At 37.2% G+C, this 22,634-nt stretch overlaps 1 protein-coding gene across 2 annotated transcripts in view; it reads right to left on the bottom strand.

Annotated features, from left to right (window-relative positions):
• The window catches only part of ZNF804B (zinc finger protein 804B), a 284,775-nt gene that overhangs the window by 94,701 nt on the left and 167,440 nt on the right, over positions 1 to 22,634 (bottom strand). The window contains exon 3 of one of the 2 annotated variants that reach the window (XM_055590602.1): positions 6,366 to 6,509. The exons of the other annotated variant lie outside the window; for it this stretch is intronic. Within the exon in view, the coding sequence (XP_055446577.1) occupies positions 6,366 to 6,509 (144 nt within the window). The remainder of the gene's footprint in view (positions 1 to 6,365; positions 6,510 to 22,634) is intronic. 2 annotated transcript variants of the gene reach the window in all.

Raw genomic sequence — 22,634 nt, 5'->3', positions numbered from 1 at the left:
ATACATGACTACTGGAAAAATCATAGCCTTGACTAGACGGACCTTTGTTGGCAAAGTAATGTCTCTGCTTTTTTAATATGCTGGCTAGGTTGGTCATAACTTTCCTTTCAAGGAGTAAGCATCTTTTAATTTCAGGGCTGCAATCACCATCTGCAGTGATTTTGGAACCCCCCCCCCAAATAAATTATTTCATTGTTTCCACTGTTTCCCCATATATTTGCCATGAAGTGATGGGACCAAATGCCATGATCTTAGTTTTCTGAGTGTTAAAGTTTAAGCCAACTTTTTCACTCTCCTCTTTCACTTTAATCAAGAGGCTCTTTCTGCCATAAGGGTGGTGTCATCTGCATATCTGAGGTTATTGATATTTCTCACGACAATCTTTATTCCAGCTTGTGCTTCACCCAGCCCAGCATTTCTCATAAGTTAAATAAGCAGGGTGACAATATACAGCCTTGACATACTCCTTTCCCAATTTTGAACCAGTCTGTTGTTCCATGTCCAGTTCTCACTGTTGCTTCCTGACCTGCACACAGGTTTCTCAAGAGGCAGGTCAGGTGGTCTGGTAATCCCATCTCCTTCAGAATTTTCCACAATTTATTGTGACCCACATAGTCAAAGCTTTGGCATAGTCAATAAAGCAGAAATAAATGTTTTTCTGGAACTCTCTTGCTTTTTCGATGATCCATCAGATGTTGGCAATTTGATCTCTAGTTCCTCTGCCTTTTCTAAAACCAGCTTGAACATCTGCAAGTTCATGGTTCATGTATTGCTGAAGCCTGACTTGGAGAATTTTGAGCATTACTTTACCAGCATGTGAGATGAGTACAATTGTGCAGTAGTTTGAGCATTCTTTGGCATTGCCTTTCTTTGGGATTGGAATGAAAACTGACCTTTTCCAATCCTGTGGCCACTGCTGAATTTTCCAGATTTGCTGGCATATTGAGTGCAGCACTTTCACAGCATCATCTTTCAGGATATGAAATAGCTCAACTGGGATTCCATCACCTCCACTCGCTTTGTTTGTAGTGGTGCTTCCTAAGACCCACTTCACATTCCAGAATGTGGCTCTAGGTGAGTGATCACACCATTGTCATTAACTCGGGTCTGAAGATCTTTTTTGTACAGATGGCAGAAAGTGAAGAGGAACTAAAAAGCCTCTTGATGAAAGTGAAAGTGGAGAGTGAAAAAGTTGGCTTAAAGCTCAACATTCAGAAAACGAAGATCATGGCATCTGGTCCCATCACTTCATGGGAAATAGATGGGGAAACAGTGGAAACAGTGTCAGACTTTATTTTTCTGGGCTCCAAAATCACTACAGATGGTGACTGCAGCCATGAAATTAAGACGCTTACTCCTTGGAAGGAAAGTTATGACCAACCTAGATAGCATATTCAAAAGCAGAGACACTACTTTGCCAACAAAGGTCCGTCTAGTCAAGGCTATGGTTTTTTCTGTGGTCATGTATGGATGTGAGAGTTGGACTGTGAAGAAGGCTGAGCACGGAAGAATTGATGCTTTTGAACTGTGGTGTTGGAGAAGACTCTTGAGAGTCCCTTGGACTGCAAGGAGATCCAACCAGCCCATTCTGAAGGAGATCAGCCCTGGGATTTCTTTGGAAGGAATGATGCTAAAGCTGAAACTCCAGTACTTTGGCCACCTCATGCAAAGAGTTGACTCATTGGAAAAGACTCTGATGCTGGGAGGGATTGGGGCAAGAGGAGAAGGGGACGCCAGAGGATGAGATGGCTGGATGGCATCACTGACTCGATGGACGTGAGTCTGGGTGAACTCCGGGATTTGGTTATGGACAGGGGGGCCTGGCGTGCTGTGATTCATGGGGTCGCAAAGAGTTGGACACGAGTGAGCGACTGATCTGATCTGATCTGATCTGTGTATTCTTGCCACCTCTTCCTAATATCTTCTGCATCTGTCAGGTGCATACCATTTCTGTCCTCTAGAGCCCATCTTTGCATGAAATGTTCCCTTGGTATCTCTAATTTTCTTGAAGAGATCTCTAGTGTTTCCCATTCTGATGTTTTCCTCTATTTCTTTGCATTGATCATTGAGGAAGGCTTTCTTATCTCTCCTTGATCTTCTTTGGAACTCTGCATTCAAATGGGTATATCTTTCCTTTTCTCCTTTGCTTTTCACTTCCCTTCTTTTCACAGCTATTTTTTAAGGCCTCCTCAGACAGCCATTTTGCTTTTTTGCATTTCTTTTTCCTGGGGTTAGTCTTGATCCCTGTCTCCTGTACAGTGTCATGAACCTCTGTCCATAGTTCATTAAGCACTCTGTCTATCAGATGTAGTCCTTTAAATCTCTTTGTCCCTTTCACTGTATAATCATAAGTGTTAACTTACTTCTCTATAATTACAATAAATCTGTGAATAATATGATCTTTGCAATAAAGTGAATTAAACACATAGGACTGCTATTTAGATACAAGGTAACATAAATGCTTTAGAAATCACTTATTAAACTGCAGGATCCTGAGTAATTATAAATGAGAAGAGGAAAGTAGAGAGGGTTACTCTGTCAACAGAAGAGGCCAGATATTTACTCTGAATCCCCATGGAAAATAAAATTAAGGCAACTGTTCCTGTTAGTTAGGCTAGAAAATACTCCCATCCAAAACCCTACTACCGTTATTATAATCAGCATCACAATCAAGAAGAGCTCTTACTGAAGCAAGAACCAAATAGACATATTTAGCTTCGGAATTTGAAAAAAAAAAGTTTTTGCATATTTTACTTTAGTGCATACTTCCTATTTTCTGTATCTAAAATTGTTTCATTTAAAAGGCAAATTGTAAACTCAGCTTCATTTAGAGTTCAGGTAATTTTCAAAATATTTTGGGCCAAAATAAATCTTTAGATGGAAGTTTTTCAATATTGATCTAGGAAAGTAATCTTACAAGGTCTGTGGTAAACTTAATTATTTCAGTGTTACCCAAAGTGGGCAGCAAGTACAAAATTCTGCACAATATTAATGATCCTTTGATCAAAAGGAATTTAGAAAATGTTGATAAGTCCACTTACCATGAGATCTCAGCTTTTTTCATATCAAGATGTAAGTTATCAATCTGTGTATTAAATCTACTGAAGCATATGTTGAAACACAGCCATAAGACAGGAGGGGATCCCAGACAGAGGGAAGATTATAAGCCAATATGAGCAGGTGGAAAAGCATAATGAATTTTTTAAGAAACTAGGAAAATTCTGGGTTTGAAGGAGATAAATCTGGAAATAGATGCCAGAGCCAAACTGTGGGTATCTTGAATGACAAACTAAGTAATTCAGACTTTTACAAAATGTCAGCCAGCAGTCATTGAAGATTTCCAAGGGGAGTGATTGAATAAATGTGAGAGTTTGGGAAGATCAATCTGGCTGTAAATGGATAGGTCAGTGTAGAACATGGAAAATACTAGAAGCAGGGAGTCCAGTTAGAAGGCGCTAGCAAAGAATCAGGAGTGAGATTAACATAGATGGTGAAAAGAGAATGCAAAGGGAAGATGGAGAATGAGGTCTATTGCAAGACAAGAATGGGAGGAATGAAGGAGAACTTCAAAGATTTTTAAAGTCCCCAAGACACTGATGATGACTTTAGTGATCACAGTGTATCCTTTTGCAGCTTCTTTATGTGTGGATCATGCTTTATAACTGCCCCCATGCCTTTCTACCATAAAGGTAACTTTCCATTCTTAGGCTGGTAAACATGGCTAACTTCTAATTCATTTTTAGGATTTCTATTTCATTTGTCAACTCGTCATTGCTAAATAATTTTTATATGTTCTCTTAGTATCCTAGAAAAAATTTCTCTAATATTGAATCTTTTCAACCTCATGGACTGTAACCTACTAAACTACTCTGTCCATGGAATTTTCCAGGCAAGATAATAGGCCTCCTGAAATTACGGATCATTTTTTCCACTTTCTATAATCAGCACAAAAGCAAATAATGGAAACTCAATCACTGCTTGAACAAGGAGCATGCCTAGGAATGTTAGAAAGCTAGGAAGCCTAAAAAAAAAAAAAAAAAGCAGAAATGGGGAAATAGATGGAATATAAGGATTGAGGAAGGGTTGTTTTATCAAAATGTGAGAAAGACAATAGAAATAAAATTAAGGAAAGTGATAAAAAAAAAGGGAACTGATGAGGCAGAATTCCAGAGTGAAAGGCAGGCGGTAGAAGGCAGATCAAGTGTGGACAATTCACCCTTCTTTAGTCCAATACTTTCTACAAAAGAGGCCTTGTACTCCTCCATTTCCTCACCTTAGCTCCTTTTGTTTCCACTATCAAGAATGCTATCCCATCTTGAATCTCTTTTTCCATATTTACTTGTATATATCTAAAACACAGATCAAATATCACTGTCCCATGAGACCTTCCATGGTCGCTTCTGGAGATTTCTCCAAACCTCCAGAATACATTTTTTCTTAAAATGCAGCCTGAAGCACTCCTACGTAAAATTCACTTTGGGTGATACTTTCGGGAAATTTGTCTTTATAGACATATTTTATCTAATAAAAGACACAGAGATAATATAATCATTTTACAGCTCCAAATAAAGTAATAGATTTAAGCAAAATGTAGGTTGGGTAATTAACGATCAAGGCAATCGTACCTAAACCCACTGATAAACGGCAAGTCATAGAAAGAAAGAAAACTTGATCTCATATACTTCCTTATGGAAAGATACAACACACTCTCTACTCTGTTTTTGCTAAGGAACCAGCATTTGATAGGTTTTATCTGTAACAATCAGTTTAAAGGAAATACAGAAGACAGAAAAAATGTGAAAAGACAACACTGAGTAATATTCAGCAAAATCTCAAATGTGCGAAACAATCCAATTTTTCAACAAACAAACTGCAAGGAGCAAAATTTAAAGGGGGAGTGGAAAACCCATAGTTTAAATAAATACTAAAAGAAACTTAAAGATGTATCAGCTAAAATTGTGACACATTTGGATTTCAACAAACCCAAACTTACAAATCATTTATGAGACAAATGACCTATACCAAGACACTGTTAACTTTAGGTATGATGATGGCTATGTTGTCTAAGCATCATTAAACATCTTGAAATATTTTCACATAAAATGATACGATATCTGGAGCTTGCTTCAAAATAATCCAAGGTGGTGGCAGGTGTGAGGAGTAAATTGTGGTACTATGAATGAAACAAGACAGATCGTTGTTGGAGTTGGATGGTAGTCACATACTTCATTTTTATATATACATTTGAAAAATTGTATTTTGTATCACTTTAAAATGCAAGTTCCTGAGCCCTATCTTAGAACTACTGAGTTAGAATAGCTAAAGGAGAATCTAGAAATCTGCATTATTTACAGGTTCCAAAGTGATGATTACGCACATTAAGATTTGGAAATCTCAGTCCTGAACAATGATTCCTGTTGTTCTTGTTCTTGTCAGAGACATCCAGTCAACTATATACTCATGCTCTAGCTTTAAGGATATTAATAGAAACTGTAAAAGCCATATATTTTATATGTACTCAATACATATTAGTGATGTTATTCAAAATATTTATTGCTTTTCACTCTGAATAAATATTATAAGTCTAGATTATACATGATTTATCCATATATTCCATGATATTAGGATTGTGCAGCTCTTAGCAATAATCTTATGGCCATATGGGATTTCTTTCTTAGTGGTGTTTGACACCTATAATTCCTAAAGTGCTAATATCCTCATACATAATGCAGCAATGATAAAATTTAACAGATAAGAACAATAACCTGCTCTTTAACAGACAAATGGAAAAAGATAATCTTAGAATTTTGTGTAGAATGTCAACACTGATTTTATTTATATATTTATATATCTTCCATTACCCCCCAACTTTGCCTTTGTCTGAGATTGTCTTTGTTAGCTTGTCTGCAATGGTTCATTTTTTAAGTAATCACTTTGATTTTCCTAAGAGGATATTCTTACGAAAAATATAACATTCTCTTGAAAAATTTTTCTCCCAAAACTTAGTATTCCCTATACCTTGGAACTCAAAAATATTCTATGCTACATCTTATCCTAATACTCGTCCAATATTCTAGATCTGCCACTAAGTACCTAGGTGGTTTTGAATCTGGCCTTATTTTTACTGAGTCCTGGTTTCCTCACACATATAATCCTAAAATAAATGTCAATCTACTATTGGATCCTATATTCTTTCTAGGAAAAAGTATTTCACTTAATATTTAAACAAAAAACACAACTTTCGAGGGAAAAAAATGGTATAACATCTCAGGAACTTAGATGAGGATAAATAAGGCCAGTTACATATGTTGTATTCTGAAAGTAGAAATCCAGGAATATGAAGGTTATTTCCCACTTCAACTTACCTGCTTATGAGCATGGTCATAGGAATTAATATGATTGTCAAACTCCTGGTGTTTGTGGTACTGCTTGTCACATAACTCACAGTAAAAGTTCGCCTTTACATCTTCCAGGGCCTTTGCTGTGGACTTCTCCTTTTCTGGAAAATCCTTTGGGGAAAAAAAGGCAAAAATGTTGGTTATATTTCTAATAGCATAACCAGATCTCATATTAATCAAGTTGGTAATTTAATTTTACTGTGACTCAAAGGAAATGGTTAGCCTCATTACATTTAAGAAATCTATGGCACAATGGAAGCAACTTTCAGCTTGGCCTAATCCTAAATTATCAATGAACATATAGTGGCTTATCCTAAAGGAGCTGAGCCCTCAGCTTCAGTATGGTCATTACTCTTTGTCTTCTTGCCACCTGTTTCCAGGTGTGGTACTGCTGACCCATCTAACTATAATGTCACCACCATGTCCTCTATCTATCCAGTGACCCATCCCGAAACTGTGACCTCTCTACTATCATATTTTATCGGGCATTGATTGCATTCTTTTGTATTATTCACCTACTGCTTCATGGACTTTAGCCTACCTGAGATCTTAAGTGCTGGGACTTACTATTCTCTCTTTACATTATGCCTTTCCCACCTTGATAACTGGTGAGAGCCTTTTCTCAACAGCCAGTTCTTGGACCCTCTCGGAATCCTTTTCCATGGTATTTCAAGGAGGAGAAAGCCTCCATTATGTTGCTTATTACCAAACACATCTATGATCATTCCTACTTTGTTTTTTTCACAGATATTTCTTTCTTTGATATTACCCCTTATATTTTTGTATTCCACACAATTCCATCTTCAGTCAACTGATTTATCCAATCCACACACTCTCCCAGGGTGATCCCTTTCATACCATAGTTCAGTTCAGTTCAGTTCAGTTGCTCATTCGTGTCCTACTCTTTGCAACCCCACGAATCACAGCACACCAGGCCTCCCTGTCCATCACCAACTCCCAAGTTCACTCAAACTCATGTTATACCACAGTTAGAGCCTTATTTATCCAAAACCTCTAACTTCGTCCTAAGCTTCTTCCACAAACATTAGCTCCTGCTAGGCATTGCTAATGAGTGTGTTACAATTTTCAAAGTTATTTTTAATTAATTTTCATTGGGGTATAATTGCTTTAAAATGTTGTGTTAGTTTCTATTGTATAGCAAAGTGAATCAGCTATATGTATACATATATCCCCTCTTTTTTGGATTTCCTTCCTATTTAGGTCAACAGAGAGCATTGAATAGAGAGCTCCCTGAGCTATATAGTAAATTCTCATTAGTTAACTGTTTACAATTTTAACTATGCTCTATCTCAAACAGAATTCTGGCCACATAATTCCCCCACTTAAAATCCTCTTGAATTCGCTCATTGCCTATAGAATAATAGTGACAAATGCATATGTTTCCATATTACCCTCTTTAATTTTATCATCAGACATGCCATATGATATTTAAAAAATTGTTTTCATGTCTATGGTTCCCATAAACCTTTTAAAGGCAAGAATTGTTTTAATTCATTTTTGTGTCAACAGTACCAAACATATTACTAGCCCAGAATAGGTCCTTATTTAATATGCATGACATAAATTAATGGATAATGATGGCTTACATATTCATGCCTCTTACCATCCTGCAAGTTCTGCTCTATTATCCCAGTGCCTAGATGAAAGAATGGCTGGCACATAAAGGATGCCAAATAAATATGCATAAAGAATGAGTGAACAAAATAAAGAATGGATTTTAGCTTTGATTCTCCAAAATGACTAACCTTCTATGAAAAGAAACTGGGCCATGAGTCTAAATCATAGGGGTATCATTGCCCAGACAAAAAAGCAATCTGAGCAGATTCTCACAGGGTTGGATGAACTGATGAGGCAATTAATCTAGATATGGGAACATAGTGATTCAAGCCCCAATATGAGTCTAATACACATGGCAAGAAGCAGGAAGGGCATTAGTACATTCATAAAGAGCAAATTAGACTAAATATCTAGAGTGCCTAGCTAAGAGAGTTGAAGTAGAAATCTGGTTACATTCTAGGTTAATGGGGCATATCAAAGCTACTTGGTAGGATATATTCATAAACAAGAATGTGGACACCAATTTCAAGACCAAAAAACCAGTTGTTGAAGGAATTGAGATTATACAGTTACTTAATAACTGTGGGAGCAGTAGTAGTAGGCTACTATTGAGTAGGAGACTTAGAATCAGGGGAAATAATTATTTTTTCATCCAGTCTTTCTCACTAGAAATTACGGTCTTTCTCAGTATAATTTTAGCAATTGGATTGAAAAGAGGGTCTACGTTGGTTTACCCATAGTTCTTACTCTACAATGACACAGCCTCAGAAAATTGATCATGTGCTTGGACATTGAGCAACTCTGCCTCAGCTTCATTAACTGGAGTTGCAGTAGGGGTGGCAACTGAGAATTCAGGGTGAATTTGTCATTAAAAATGTATTTTCATATTATTCCAGATTATGTATTACACAGAGGATTTTATGACAATAGCTCCATGGCCAGAGTAGAGCTTTTCCAGTTAGTCTCAGCATTTATATCTAAACATCTTTTATTTCTAAAACACCCTTTAATTATGATATTACATGGTTCTCAATGAAAAAAGTTATGAGAGTTCTACCAACATTTTAGTCTATATCATTCCCTATAAATATTCACATTTTACAAAGCCATCTGACTAAATTAAATACCCTGTTTCTTGCTTAATTTTTCTTGTCAGGATGTGGGGCTGATATATCTCTTTCCTCTAAGGGACTATTGATATTCCCCATGGCATATCCTAGTCCCCTGATTAAAAGAGGAAGGATACATAAGTGGATAAATTAGCAAACTATACAGGGTTCACAATACAGTTTGTTCTTCAAAGCCAGAAGTAAACGCATAAGCCCAACAGCAGAGACTAGGAATAGAAATGGGAAAAAAACTGACAGTCTCAGGCAGAGGAGACTACAATCCAAGAGTTGGGTAGGCATAGCAGGAAAAAGAGAAGAAAAAAAAAAAAAAGATTTCTTAAGGATTTTTGGCAAAACTTGAAACTGAGAATAAAGCGAGAGCTGACCTTCAGTAAAAGAACCACAATCTAGTCGTTCATGGCATTGCTTGGAATAAAGTAGACCAGTTCTGACATGGGAAAGTAGACTATGGAGATGAAGCTGAGTTGGTCCAGTCATATATGTGCCAGCAGGCTGGAGGGTAAAGTCTCAGGCTAGTAGCGAAGCCATCATGTAATTTAATCTTGCAATTTATTAATAGCAGAACAGGCAACCAATACTTAGTAATTTAATGATTTGAATAAAATCAGGTACCATTAAAGCAGGGGTGCATTTTCCATTGTATCATGCTGTCTTCCACTCATTTTTCCACTCGTCTAACCATACTTTCATCCTGCTATTATCAAGCACTTGTACAGGCAAGAATCTCTTATTAGGCAACTTTAACAGTTAATTTCTTAATAAGTCTTTCTTCAGACTTTAACAGTGTAGCATAGGAGAATTACAGGCTTCCCTAGTGGCATCATCGACTCAATGGACATGAGTTTGAGCAAACTCCAGGTGATCGTGAAGGACAGGGAAGCTTGGTGTGCTACAGACTGTGGGATCTCAAAGAGTCAGACACGACTGAGTGACTGAACAACAACCGGTATCTCAGTGGTAAAGGATCCACCTGCAATGCAGGACATGTTCATTCGATCCCTGGTTTGGAAAGATCCCCTGGAGAAGGAAGTGGCAACCAACCCCAGTATTCTTGCCTGGGAAATCCCATGGACAGAGAAGCCTGGCGGGCTACAGTTCACAGGGTCACAAAAGATTCAGACATAACTTAGCACCTTGTTTATGCAAAAACAGCAGCAAAGTGGAAGAATTACATGTGAATAGATGAACACTGTAAATTGCAATACAGTAATAATCATAAGCTGTTATAGAATGTACTTAGTTCACACTAGTTAAGAATAATTGGAAGAAAATGTCAGAGTCTTTTTCCTCTCTTTTTCACACATAGCGTTAGATATGCTGTAAATTCTTGGCATTCCTTGCCTTCTTTGTTGAATGACAAGATATTTTTACTGGTCAAATAACCTTGAAGGCAAATTAAGGTGAGATTTACTATCTGAAATAATTACACAGTCTTTAAACATATTCACAGTTAAGTTCATTTCAGTCACTCAGCCGTGTCTGATTCTTTGCAACCCCATGAATCGCAGCACACCAGGCCTCCCTGTCCATAACCAAATCCCGGAGTTCACTCAAACTCATGTCCATCGAGTTGGTGATGCCATCCAGCCATCTCATCCTCTGTCGTCCCCTTCTCCTCCTGCCCCCAGTTCCTCCCAGCATCAGGGTCTTTTCCAATGAGTCAACTCTTTGTATGAGGTGGCCAAAGTATTGGAGTTTCAGCTTTAGCATCATTCCTTCCAAAGAACACCCAGGACTGATCTCCCTTAGAATGGACTGGTTGGATCTCCTTGCACTCCAAGGGACTCTCAAGAGTCTTCTCCAACACCACAGTTCAAAAGCATCAATTCTTTGGTGCTCAGCTTTCTTCACAGTCCAACTCTCACATCCATACATGACCACAGGAAAAACCATAGCCTTGACTAGATGGACTTTTGTTGGCAAAGTACTGTCTCTGTTTTTGAATATGCTATCTAGGTTGGTCATAACTTTCCTTCCAAGGAGTAAACATCTTTTAATTTCATGGCTGCAATCACCATCTGCAGTGATTTTCAAGCCCCCAAAAATAAAGTCTGTCACTGTTTCCACTGTTTCCCCATCTATTTCCCGTGAAGTGATGGGACCAGATGCCATGATCTTCATTTTCTGAATGTTGAGCTTTAGGCCAACTTTTTCACTCTCCTCTTTCACTTTCATCAAGAGGGTCTTTAGTTCCTCTTCACTTTCTGCCATAAGGGTGGTGTCATCTGCATATTGATATTTCTCCCGGCAATCTTGATTCCAGCTTGTGTTTCTTCCAGCCCAGCGTTTCTCATGATGTACTCTGCATAGAAGTTAAATAAGCAGGGTGACAATATACAGCCTTGACACACTCCTTTTCCTATTTGGAACCAGTCTGTTATTCCATGTCCAGTTCTAACTGTTGTTTCCTGACCTGCATACAGATTTCTCAAGAGGCAGGTCAGGTGGTCTGGTATTCCCATCTCTTTCAGAACTTTCCACAGTTTATTGTGATCCACATAGTCAAAGGCTTTGGTATAGTCAATAAAGTAGAAATAGATGTTTTTCTGGAACTCTCTTGCTTTTTCTATGATCCAGCGGATGTTGGCAATTTGATCTCTGGTTCCTCTGCCTTTTCTAAAACCAGCTTGAACACCTGGAAGTTCACAGTTCACGTATTGCTGAAGCCTGACTTGGAGAATTTTGAGCATTACTTTACTAGCATGTGAGATGAGTGCAATTGCAGGTATGGATTAAATATGAAAGGAGTAAAATACCCACCTATTCTCAGTATCAGTAAATTTTAAAATTAAAAATGAATAAAATTCATAATAATACATTAGATATATAACATATGATGTAAAGTTCCATCATTGATTTGCTAGTTATAAAAAGCTCCCTTCTCAAACACTGCCTAGAAGAGGAGACTGGAAGCTTATTTAATAAAAATATAACATTTATTAAATAAAAGAAAACTTCTTGTTAAACATTCTCAATGATTCATTAAATGTTGAAAAAGTATTATAAATTTAATATGACAGTTATCTGAATAAGTCATTTTAAAACAGTAGGCATTGCCAGTAGGCATTTATGTTACAATTCAGTAAGAATTTTGTAGTAATTAATTACTTTTCATAACTCATATTTGGGTGCAAAGAGAGAAAATACACTTTTTCACACCAAGAATTTCATATTCATGCATATAACAGGCATGCCTGTAAGGTGGCAAGTGTTCTGACTAGCGTAAAGCATTTAGTTAGAAACATGAATGCTTTTTACCAAATTATTCTTATTATTGTAATGATGCTTACACTCTAAAACCCACTGCTCTCTCTTTGATAAACAGAATACTGTCAAGCACTTCACACTTGTTGACTCTTTTAGTCTTCACAGCAACTTTATAAAATATCATCTCTTCTTATCCCATGTAAAGAAGGCAAGAAAAAACACATCTAGAAATTCACTCAATGTTGATGAGCAGGGACAGGATTCAGACTCAGATCCATCTGACTTCAGAGCTATTAATCACCAGGCTCATGGCTGCCCTAATTACTTAGCCTCTATCTAGATGCTGCATAATTCTGAGGTACCTCTGCTACCTGTTTTAGTAGATTTGAAATGGTACAGAACCCCTAGGTCCCATAAAGAGTCAGAGGACTGATTATAATTTTTAAAATCTATAAAGCTCTTGAAGCTGAGACAGGCACTAGGAAAATACAAAGTGGTAGTCTTGTTTCTACTGGATGTGCATATGTGTCCTGATTATTGAAAAGGAAAAGTAGGAATCAACTGCTGTTCTTAGTATCTCCTTGATGGTATTGGAGCTTTGAGGATTGAATTCATATTCTTTCCATGAAAGTTTCATATTTGACCTTTCACTGTTATGTGTAAGAGACTGCTTTAAGAATTTTAATATTCTCTAATTTGTTCTGTTACACTGGCCACGAATAAAATCCTGTTTCAAAGACAGTGAATTTTCCTCCTCCTCTGACCAAGTGACTAACGCTGATTCAAAACCCTCTCTTGGTCCCCACTGTCTTCCTGGATCTCTGTAACAGTTTGGATAATGAAAAACTTGCTTTAGACAGTTTTCTTTATGTGTTTATTTTATGTTTGTGACAGGGAAAAATAATCCTTGAAGACTGACTAACTTGGATCTCAGCCTCTTTCTTAAAAGTTTAAATTCTTAAGTTTTTAGTTTTATCAGTATTAGAAATTAAGGGGAATAATGAGTAGCTTGCAGGATTGTTGAGAGTATAAAATGAAATCAATTTCATGGAAGTACTTAGTAGAGTGTATGCTAAAAGTGGGTACTTGATGTTTTTGGACATTTTGTGTGTGTATGTGTCTTTCTTTTGGGTGTATCATTGTATCATGTGACATTAATTTTTTAAAAATATCATACCATTCTCCTATGAGTCTGCAAAGTAACTTTCATTTTCTGATGAAAATATGGGCAAGTGATAGGAGTCCTTATCCTCTTCAACCCACCATCTCGTATGAAAGCACAATCCCTGATAGTAAATTCAAATCCGGTTTATTTGAATAGAATTTTCAGGATGTTTTTATCTTACAATTTCTTTTTAACATTTGGACTGTTTAGAAATTCCACAAATAGGCAAATGAGCATTGGATGCCCTTAACATTAATATTACTAATATTGATTTCCCTAAATATGTGACTGGCTTATTTTATTAAAAAATGGTCTTGTATTGTATCTAGTTTGTTACCTGTTACTTAGAAAAAACTCAGTATTTGTTGAATAAATTAAATTAATGATAAGAAGTATAACTTCCTACTATGTAACAGATAGCTTGGCTTACCTTGGCAATGTTAAATCATATCATAGGGAATTAAACTGTTGAAACTATGGCAGAATAAATAGATGAGTATGATTCTAAACCTATGGAACTTTTGGAACAATCCTTTTAAAAACTATAGATCCTAAGGAGCCTACTGAAGAATTATCCTAAAGTAATAGTGGGTGGCAACTGCATACAGATTCACAATCAGAACTATAGGTTACTGATTTCCAATGCTCTTCTCATTTTACCATAACCAATAGTTCTCCTTACAATTTGTTAAGAATCTAGTATTGTTTTCCCAGACTGAAACTGGACATAACTAAATTTAGACCTTTCCATCAATGGCCAGGTAAAAATAACATCAGCCACATCCTGGATTAAAAAAAAAAAAAACAGCTTTCCCCTGTTATTAGTGATTCATTCAAGCTGCTCAAAAGACAACCATATTACATACATGAACTTGTCACTGGGTAGCGTGCTTTGGGTACATCTTAGTATCATTTCTAATTTGGAAAGAATGACACATTTCTAACTCACTGGCAAGATGCCAGAGTGATGATTGCCTTTATGTTCATGAAACAACAATTAAATATTTAAAACTTGCTTATATAACTGCTTATTTTGGAGAAGATTCCTAATGGCTGCATCTGAACAGAAATTATTTTTGAAAAGCACATATTTTGTTCATCAGTATTCTATACCACCACCTTCATCTTTCTCAGTATAAATTAATATACAGTTCTTCTATTAGAAAAACACATAAGCATATAATGCAGTTCCAGTTGCACCCTAAAATAATCATTAAGAGTAGCTATTGCTTTATTACCTGTGAATGTCTGTCATAAAGGAAAAAAGGGGGCAGGTATAATTTCCATATGGCTTACAGATACTGCATTGCACAAGTTCATAAGGGTTATGAACTGGTTTCCAGAGTATTTCTAGCAATCTGTGAAATAGTAAAACACATGTAAACCAATGAGATTTAACTGGACACCATGTAGTATGAGCCCATGAAGATGCAAGGACTACCAGTCTCCTACAGAGAACATCAGCCCTCACCAGTAAAAATAGGCAATATTCTAAGGTGGGGTGGAAAAAGAGGGTGCATGAAAATATGTGTAAATTTGCCCAAGGTCAGAAACAGGGTTGAATCTATTAAATAGCAGTCCTTGGCCTGGAGTTCATGCCTATCAAAACCCATTAATGAATTCATGAATGAATATATGTAGTGAGTGAAGGAATAAATACATTTAATGTCCTTCTAACTTTTTGTCTATTTATTTATTGTGTCAAAAGAGAGAGAACCAGAAAGTCTGAAATGAGTATGGTGATGTCAAAACCCATATAATTGTATGCTTTGAATAGTGAACCCTAATGTGACCTATGAAGTGAAGTGAAGTGAAGTCGCTCAGTCATGCCCGATTCTTTGCGACCCCATGGACAGTAGTCTGCACCAAGCTCCTCCATCCATGGGATTTTCAAGGCAAGAGTACTGGAGTGGGTTGTCATTTCCTTCTCCATCAGTTCAGTTCAGTCGCTCAGTCGTGTCCGACTCTTTGTGACCCCATGAATCGCAGCACATCAGGCCTCCCTGTCCATCACCAACTCCTGGAGTTCACTCAGACTCAAGCCCATCGAGTCAGTGATGCCATCCAGCCATCTCATCCTCTGTCGTCCCCTTCTCCTCCTGCCCCCAGACCCTCCCACCATCAGAGTCTTTTCCAATGAGTCAGCTCTTCGCATGAGGTGGCCTAAGTACTTGAGTTTCAGCTTTAGCATCATTCCCTCCAAAGAAATCCCAGAGCTGATCTCCTTCAGAATGGACTGGTTGGATCTCCTTGCAGTCCAAGCGACTCTCAAGAGTCTTCTCCAACACCACAGTTCAAAAGCATCAATTCTTCGGCTCTCAGCCTTCTTCACAGTCCAACTCTCACATCCATACATGACCACAGGAAAGACCATAGCCTTAACTAGACGAACCTTTGTTGGCAAAGTAATGTCTCTGCTTTTGAATATGCTATCTAGGTCCTTCTCCATAAACTTTAGCTAATAATAACACATTGATATCAGTTCATCAACTGTAACACGTTCATCTAACACACTAATGTAAAATGTTAATACTAAGGGAAACTATGTATAAAATTAGAACAGAGTATATGGGTAGTCTCTGTACTTTCTGATCTATATTTCTATGAGCCTAAAACCTTGGTGGCTCATGGTAAAGAATCCACCTGCCAGTACAGGAGACATGGGTGGGATCCCTGATCTGGCAAGATCCCGCATGCTGCGGAGCAACTAAGCCTGTGTGCCACAGCTACTCAGCCTATTCCAGTGCTCTAGAGCCTGGGAGCTGCAACTACCGAGCCCACATGCCCTAGAGTACTGAAGCCTGCATGCCCTAGAGCCCATGCTACTCAAGGAGAGAAGCCACCACAATGAGAAGCCTATGCATGGCAACTACGGAGTAGCCCATGTTCATCACAACTAGAGAAAAGTCTGTGCAACAATGAAGACCCAGCAAAGCCAAAAATAAAGAAAATTATAAAAAATTGCCTATTACTTAAAAAAATAAAAATGTACAATGAAATCACATTTTGATAGTCCTACCTTCACTGAACTCAGGAAGAACAATGGATGGTATAAAAATAATCCTTGTTATGTAATGTACATGGCTGAGTTCCAGGTGGACCAGAAGACAGAGAGAGCTCCTCTTTATGGAGATATCTTGAAATCCCCAGTTCTGTTCTGTTATTTTTCATGAGAGAGAGAGAGACCCTCAGCAACCCTTGAGCAAAGCAGAACTACTGACAGATCGTATTTACAATCATTAGATACACTGGAAATTCAAAGGGTGAAATTTCTACATTCAAAAGAAAGATTTTGGAATGTGTCTATTATGCAGGTGTGTAAAATATGGTAATAAAATGTATTTTCTTCCTCCAGAATGATAATAGTGCCCCATTTATAAATGTAGTAATTACTACCACATCAATTCAGCCCACAGATATGTATAACTGTAATGAATATAGACATATTACATTCATCTAAATTGAATACATTGAAATTAATAAACTATTGTGCATTAGACAGGAAATAGTTTCATTTAGCCATTACTCCTGCTGTAACTACTTATTGTAAAAATGCAATTAATAGTGTCTGACGTTTCATTTTCTAATATAGGAGAAATCAATGAAAACTGTCAGGTAACTAAGTTTTCTGGAAAGTTGCTAGTGACACCGGCTCAATTACAAGTCATTTTTTAAAAATTCAACATCTGCAACAGCTGTCTAGGGGAGAAATGGTCATTAAGTGATGCTGACCTAGACATTGTTTCACTTTTGCTTGAGAATTAACTGCAAACAAGTTCCCTTCAAAAAGATCCAGGTTATTGTCAAATAAATTCCTGTTCTAAGGCCTTCTCAGGTGGTTCTGGAATCAATTCGTACATTTAAAAAAAGCCCTGTTTCCCATCCCCTTTCACTAAAATAGGCTTAGCAGCTCCTAAAATGATGGGCTAAAATAATAGAAAGCCAAAGTCTTTGCTTTTAAAAAAGGACATATGAGCCAGATAAATGCCAAAACTCCAAGGACTTTCTGTTTTTCTGAATGTTTGCTATCTTGTTTGATAAAAAGTCAGCTACATTTGGTTTACTTGTTCTATAACCAGAAATGTTTAAAAAGCGATTGTGCTCACAAAGGCACTTTATTGTTTCAAACTGGCTGCTGCAGGTTTCTATCTATTGAAATTCTAACAGGTAATTTACTTTCAAACTTAGAGAAAACTAGCAATTGTGAAAGAAGTATGCTATACAAAAGCTCGGTGTCTCAAATCTTGAAATATTAACTTCAAGCTGGGAAAAATGTCTCAAAAGTGAGGAAAGTCTATTAGAATGCTAGTTTTATTTGAGAGGACGTCATTCATATGGACTAAAGGAAATGCTCTAAACTACATTATATTCATTTTAAGATCATGAACTGATGTACAAAAGCTTGGCTCTGCTTTCATATATTTTGGAAGAAATATTTGTCACATATTTTATCTATTATTATTCTCATAGAACTTTGTAAAACTTGGGTCACTGACTTTACAAATCCTCAAAAGAAATTGTGCATACCAGTTTTATAGATACAGTTTTGCTTTATTGAAAACAAATACAATTGTCAGTTGAAGTCAAAGTCTGATGAGGTGAAAACTGGAGTAAAAGTTAATATATGTAACAATAGCAGAACCCATAGTACAGCCTATCTAGACTGGTGAAGAGTTGAAACAGATTTTCACAGTTGCTTGAGCAGTTGGAGCATCTGTACTTATTGTTAACATTAGCACCAATTCAATAAGCCATATAGCTGTGTCATAATCTATTGTGTGTGTTCACACTGTGTAAAGCTAGACTAAAAAGAAAGTCAGCTACACAGAACAGAAATTGTGGGTCTATTGTAAAAGAAGTGGAATAAGAAAGTTGGAATCATCTTGTAGGCACGCACGGGACTTCAGAAATTCTTTTCTAATTAAAAGATATTTAATCCAGAAGTTCTTTGGTTTTGCCCAGATTGATGTAGAATGATAAGTAGTAGATCTGGACTAATTCAACTCCTTGACTTCAACTTCTGAGAAAAACAGCAGAGCCACAAATTCTATGAAGTCTATTTTCTTTCTTGAAAGAGGAGATTGATCCAAAGGATGAACTTTTGCATCTCTGAAACTTAACATATATAAATGAGTATATAGTATTTAAGCTGATATATTAGATACTGATATATACTCTTTCTCTTCTTAACACAACCAAAATCTATCTAAGAACTTGTTTAAAAAGTATGTTCTTACTCCTGAAATGTCAGAAATAAAATAGTTTGTTTCAAACTATCTCTTACAGAAGGAGACATAATCACTCTCAGTAGAGGACTTCTTCCCCCTTTTATTTTCCTAAGATTTAAAAAAATATTAAGAGCTTTGCTAGTCTATAGATTGTTAGTTATAGATAGTTTCAGTGGATTGAACACTGAACTGAGCCAGTACTAAAACTGGCTTTAGAAAGGGAGAAGCTACCTTCTTTTCTGATATTGGAGGGATATCTTAGATAAAAAGGAGGAAAAGCAGAAGAAAAAAGAATTTATTCCTGAAATGATTTTTTTTTAACTCCTGTGTTGCCCTTGAAGCAATTTAGCGTATGGTGGAGATTTAGTTATATTATAAAGGTTTGGATTATTTGCTGTGTTATTCTACTGTGCAAGATAATAATAACACATTACTCCTATTTTCAAGAGGCTCTCAGAACCACCTGAAGGGATCGAATTAATACACAAATTGCAAGTGACAATAGAAAGGAATATACAGTCACATGGTGGGGATTTTAAGTGCTATGTATTTTCAAAGAAGGGAAATAACTTGTTACTTTATAATGTGCCTACATACCAGAGCAGAATAAACCTATTAAGAGAATTTTACAAAAAGACTAAATTAGCTGTCTTGCGTTCCACTCTTACATACAAAACATAAATGGCAGTTGATCTAATTCTGGAGTTTAAGAAGGTGACATAAAATATTGCTGAGAATGAATAAACTCACATTTTGCAATGAGAGTAACATAGATTTTACTCTACGTCTTGATAAACAGGAAGTCATACACACTTTAGAGAGAGGATGAATTCCTATTCTCTGACTCCTTTACAGCTGGTGTCATTTCTGAGCAATAGTTAACACAGGAATTATGATTCTGCCCATATTGTTCGTCGGTGTTCTCCTTGTGATTGTTTTCCCTGGACGTCTCTCTTGGACGGTCTGCTTGTGTTTCAGAGTGTTTACACAAAGTCTGAACTCACTTTGAACACTAAAGCATAATTAAGTTATTTTTTAAATTGATTCATATATATATATAGATAGATATAGTTTCCCCCTCCACTCATTATGCCCTGGAAAATCTTGACTGACTGCTGTCTGAATATTCTATTACAACTCTGGGCTGGAATCTGTGTTCTCACTAGTGGCCATTCCTCAGCAAATCTCTCTTCTGTGCCAGCTGCAGTGACGGCAGGGATGCATATAAACCTTTTAGTAGGAAAAAAAGTCATTATAGTATTAAAAAAATACAAATTTCACTGATAAGAAATGACAATGCCCTTAAACTTCTAAATACCCTTAGGGCACTCCATCGGCAAACACTCACAAAGAAGCAGTCCTCTTGGTCTATTGTGTGCCCAAATACCATAAGCGGGCACTTTGATGTCCATCTAGGGAGGAACAGGATCAGGGTAAGACTCTGAATTCTTGATCAACTGCTTGCAAACTCCATGGTTTTCAATAGTGAAAAAGTGAAAGTCATTCAGTCATGCCTGACTCTTTGTGACCCAGCAGACTAGTCCATGGAATTCTCCAAGCAAGAATACTGGAGTGGTAGCCTTTATCCATTCCAGGGAATGTTCCCGAAACAAGGACTGAACCCAGGTCTCCTGTATTGCAGGTGGATTCTTTACCAGATGAGCCACAAGGGAAACCCAAGAATACTGGAGTGGATAGCCTATCCTTTCTCCAGCGGATCTTCCAGACCCAGGAATCAAACTGAGGTCCTGCATTGAAGTTGGATTCTTTACCAACTGAGCTATCAGGGAAACTCTGTAGAGCAAGGATAATAATGTCACCTTCCCATAATGAGTATAATGATTAAATAAGTTCAAACATAAAAAGGACCTAAAATCATTTTTGGTGGAGTAGACATTGAAGAATTTGTCTGTAATGCAAAGACTTGAGTTCCATCCTGGGGTCAGGAAGATGCCCTGGAGAAGGGAACGGCAACCCACTCCAGTATTCTTGCCTGAAAAATTCCATGACGGAAGAGCATGGCAGGCTACAGTTCATGAGGTGGCAGAGCCAGACACAATGGAGTCACTAACACGGTCACATTCAATACCCTTCTAGGTATCACTCAGCAGTCACATTATCTATCTGTCTATTGACCTACCTACCAACCTACCTACATACTTATCATCTATAGCTATAGATTTAAAAAAACAACAACAACTATAGTGTTAAATGCTGAAAAGTGAAAAGAAAGTGAAGTCGCTCAGTTGTGTCCGACTCTTTGCGATCCCATGGACTGCAGTCTACCAGGCTTGTCTGTCCATGGGATTTTTCTGGCAAGAGTGCTGGAGTGGGTTGCCATTTTCCAGGGTATCTTCCTCACCCAGGGATCGAACCCACGTCTCCAACTATAGTGTTAAATGCTGAAGCAGTGGCCAAAATGAAAATATGCCAGGAGGAAGGGTGTCTAGGAGTTCTAAGTTTTGAAATTAATTAGTAAGAATCATGCTCCCTATCCATGGAATTCTCCAGGCCAGAATACTTGAGTGGGTAGCTGTTCCCTTCTCCAGGGGATCTTCCTAACCCAGGGATTGAACCCAGGTCTCCCACTCCACAGGTGGATTCTTTACCATCTGAACCACCAGGGAAGTCCATTAAAAATAGATGAGGTGATATGTCCTTGTGGTTAGGAATATAGTTCTGAATCAGATGGACTGAGTTTAAATCAAAGGTCTATTCTTCATGAGGGGCACCCAGAAATTTCATCTTTATCTGTGTCTTCACCCAAATCAGGAGTGCTTGATAACAGTAACAACTCATAGGACTGTGACGCTGATTGTGAAAACAAATCAAATGAAATGCTTTGCATAGTACCGGCCGTATACATGGTACCGGCCGTATACATTTGTTTATACTTTCTCGATTTTGTTTTGTTCCATTTTGTTTTTATAGAGTTTAACAGGAAAGACAAAAACATGGCATTAGATTTGAATGCGATACACAGTGACAGCTGAAGACAGACATCTGGCTCATGAGAACAAGAAGTGTCTGGATTGGGAATGGAGATTTGATGGGAGTTGGGTGGAAGGTGGTCTATGAGGACTGAACTAAAAAATGCTGGCTCTGTTGGGGAAGGGGAGCCTCACTTCCCATAACTGAAACCTAAACAATGTATAAAGAATGGGCCCACAAAGTTCAATAAAAAGTATTTTTCTCCCCACAGGGAAGAGATGAAGTTATCTTCCCAGCTGAGTGATGTACTATGTGGATGACAAGTTTTTCTTCCCATGGAGATCTGTCTTTGTGTTGCAAACTAAAGGTGGGGAAATCCAATGCAAAAACAAGCAGAAACCTCAGCCAGACACTTAATTCTGTTCCTATGAGGACACAGTGCCCTTTATTGCTGACTCTTTTATTTTTAAACTCCCCACGGTGCCATATACTGGATAAGTTACTTGTTAGAAATAATGTTCCTGGCAGTAAACATACATTTTTGTCTTTCTATAAACAGGCTCTGCTTTCTACTATAGATAGTGAACTGAGCTGGCTTCCTGACCTGTTCTTTTGCTACTGTATCTTTTGGATTTCTGCCTTTGGCAGAAGTACAAAGGGACTAATGTTTTAAGGACTTTGCTTTTGATGTTTTAAAAGTTTTGGATATTTTCTATTAAATTTTTACTACCCTATACAAAAATCATGATTTGAAAGTTTATCAGTTTATAACATACAGAAATGTACCTCAGATATTAGCAATAAGTAACATATACTTATTCTATAAGGATGTGTATTAACTTTCATTGCATTTATGTGACCATATTCCTGATGTGACATGACAAATAATTTCAGGGTCTCAAGGTTAATTTTTTATTTAGTATAAAACATGTACCAACTTAGTGTTTTTCACTAACAGCCTTATGATCTAAGTGATTCTATAATGTTTTCATTAAAA

The sequence above is a fragment of the Bubalus kerabau genome, chromosome 8 (assembly GCF_029407905.1).
Source record: "Bubalus kerabau isolate K-KA32 ecotype Philippines breed swamp buffalo chromosome 8, PCC_UOA_SB_1v2, whole genome shotgun sequence".
NCBI classification, from domain to species: domain Eukaryota; kingdom Metazoa; phylum Chordata; class Mammalia; order Artiodactyla; family Bovidae; genus Bubalus; species Bubalus kerabau.
Note: the sequence above shows the minus strand (reverse complement) of the source record. Positions and strands in the feature narration are given on the sequence as shown.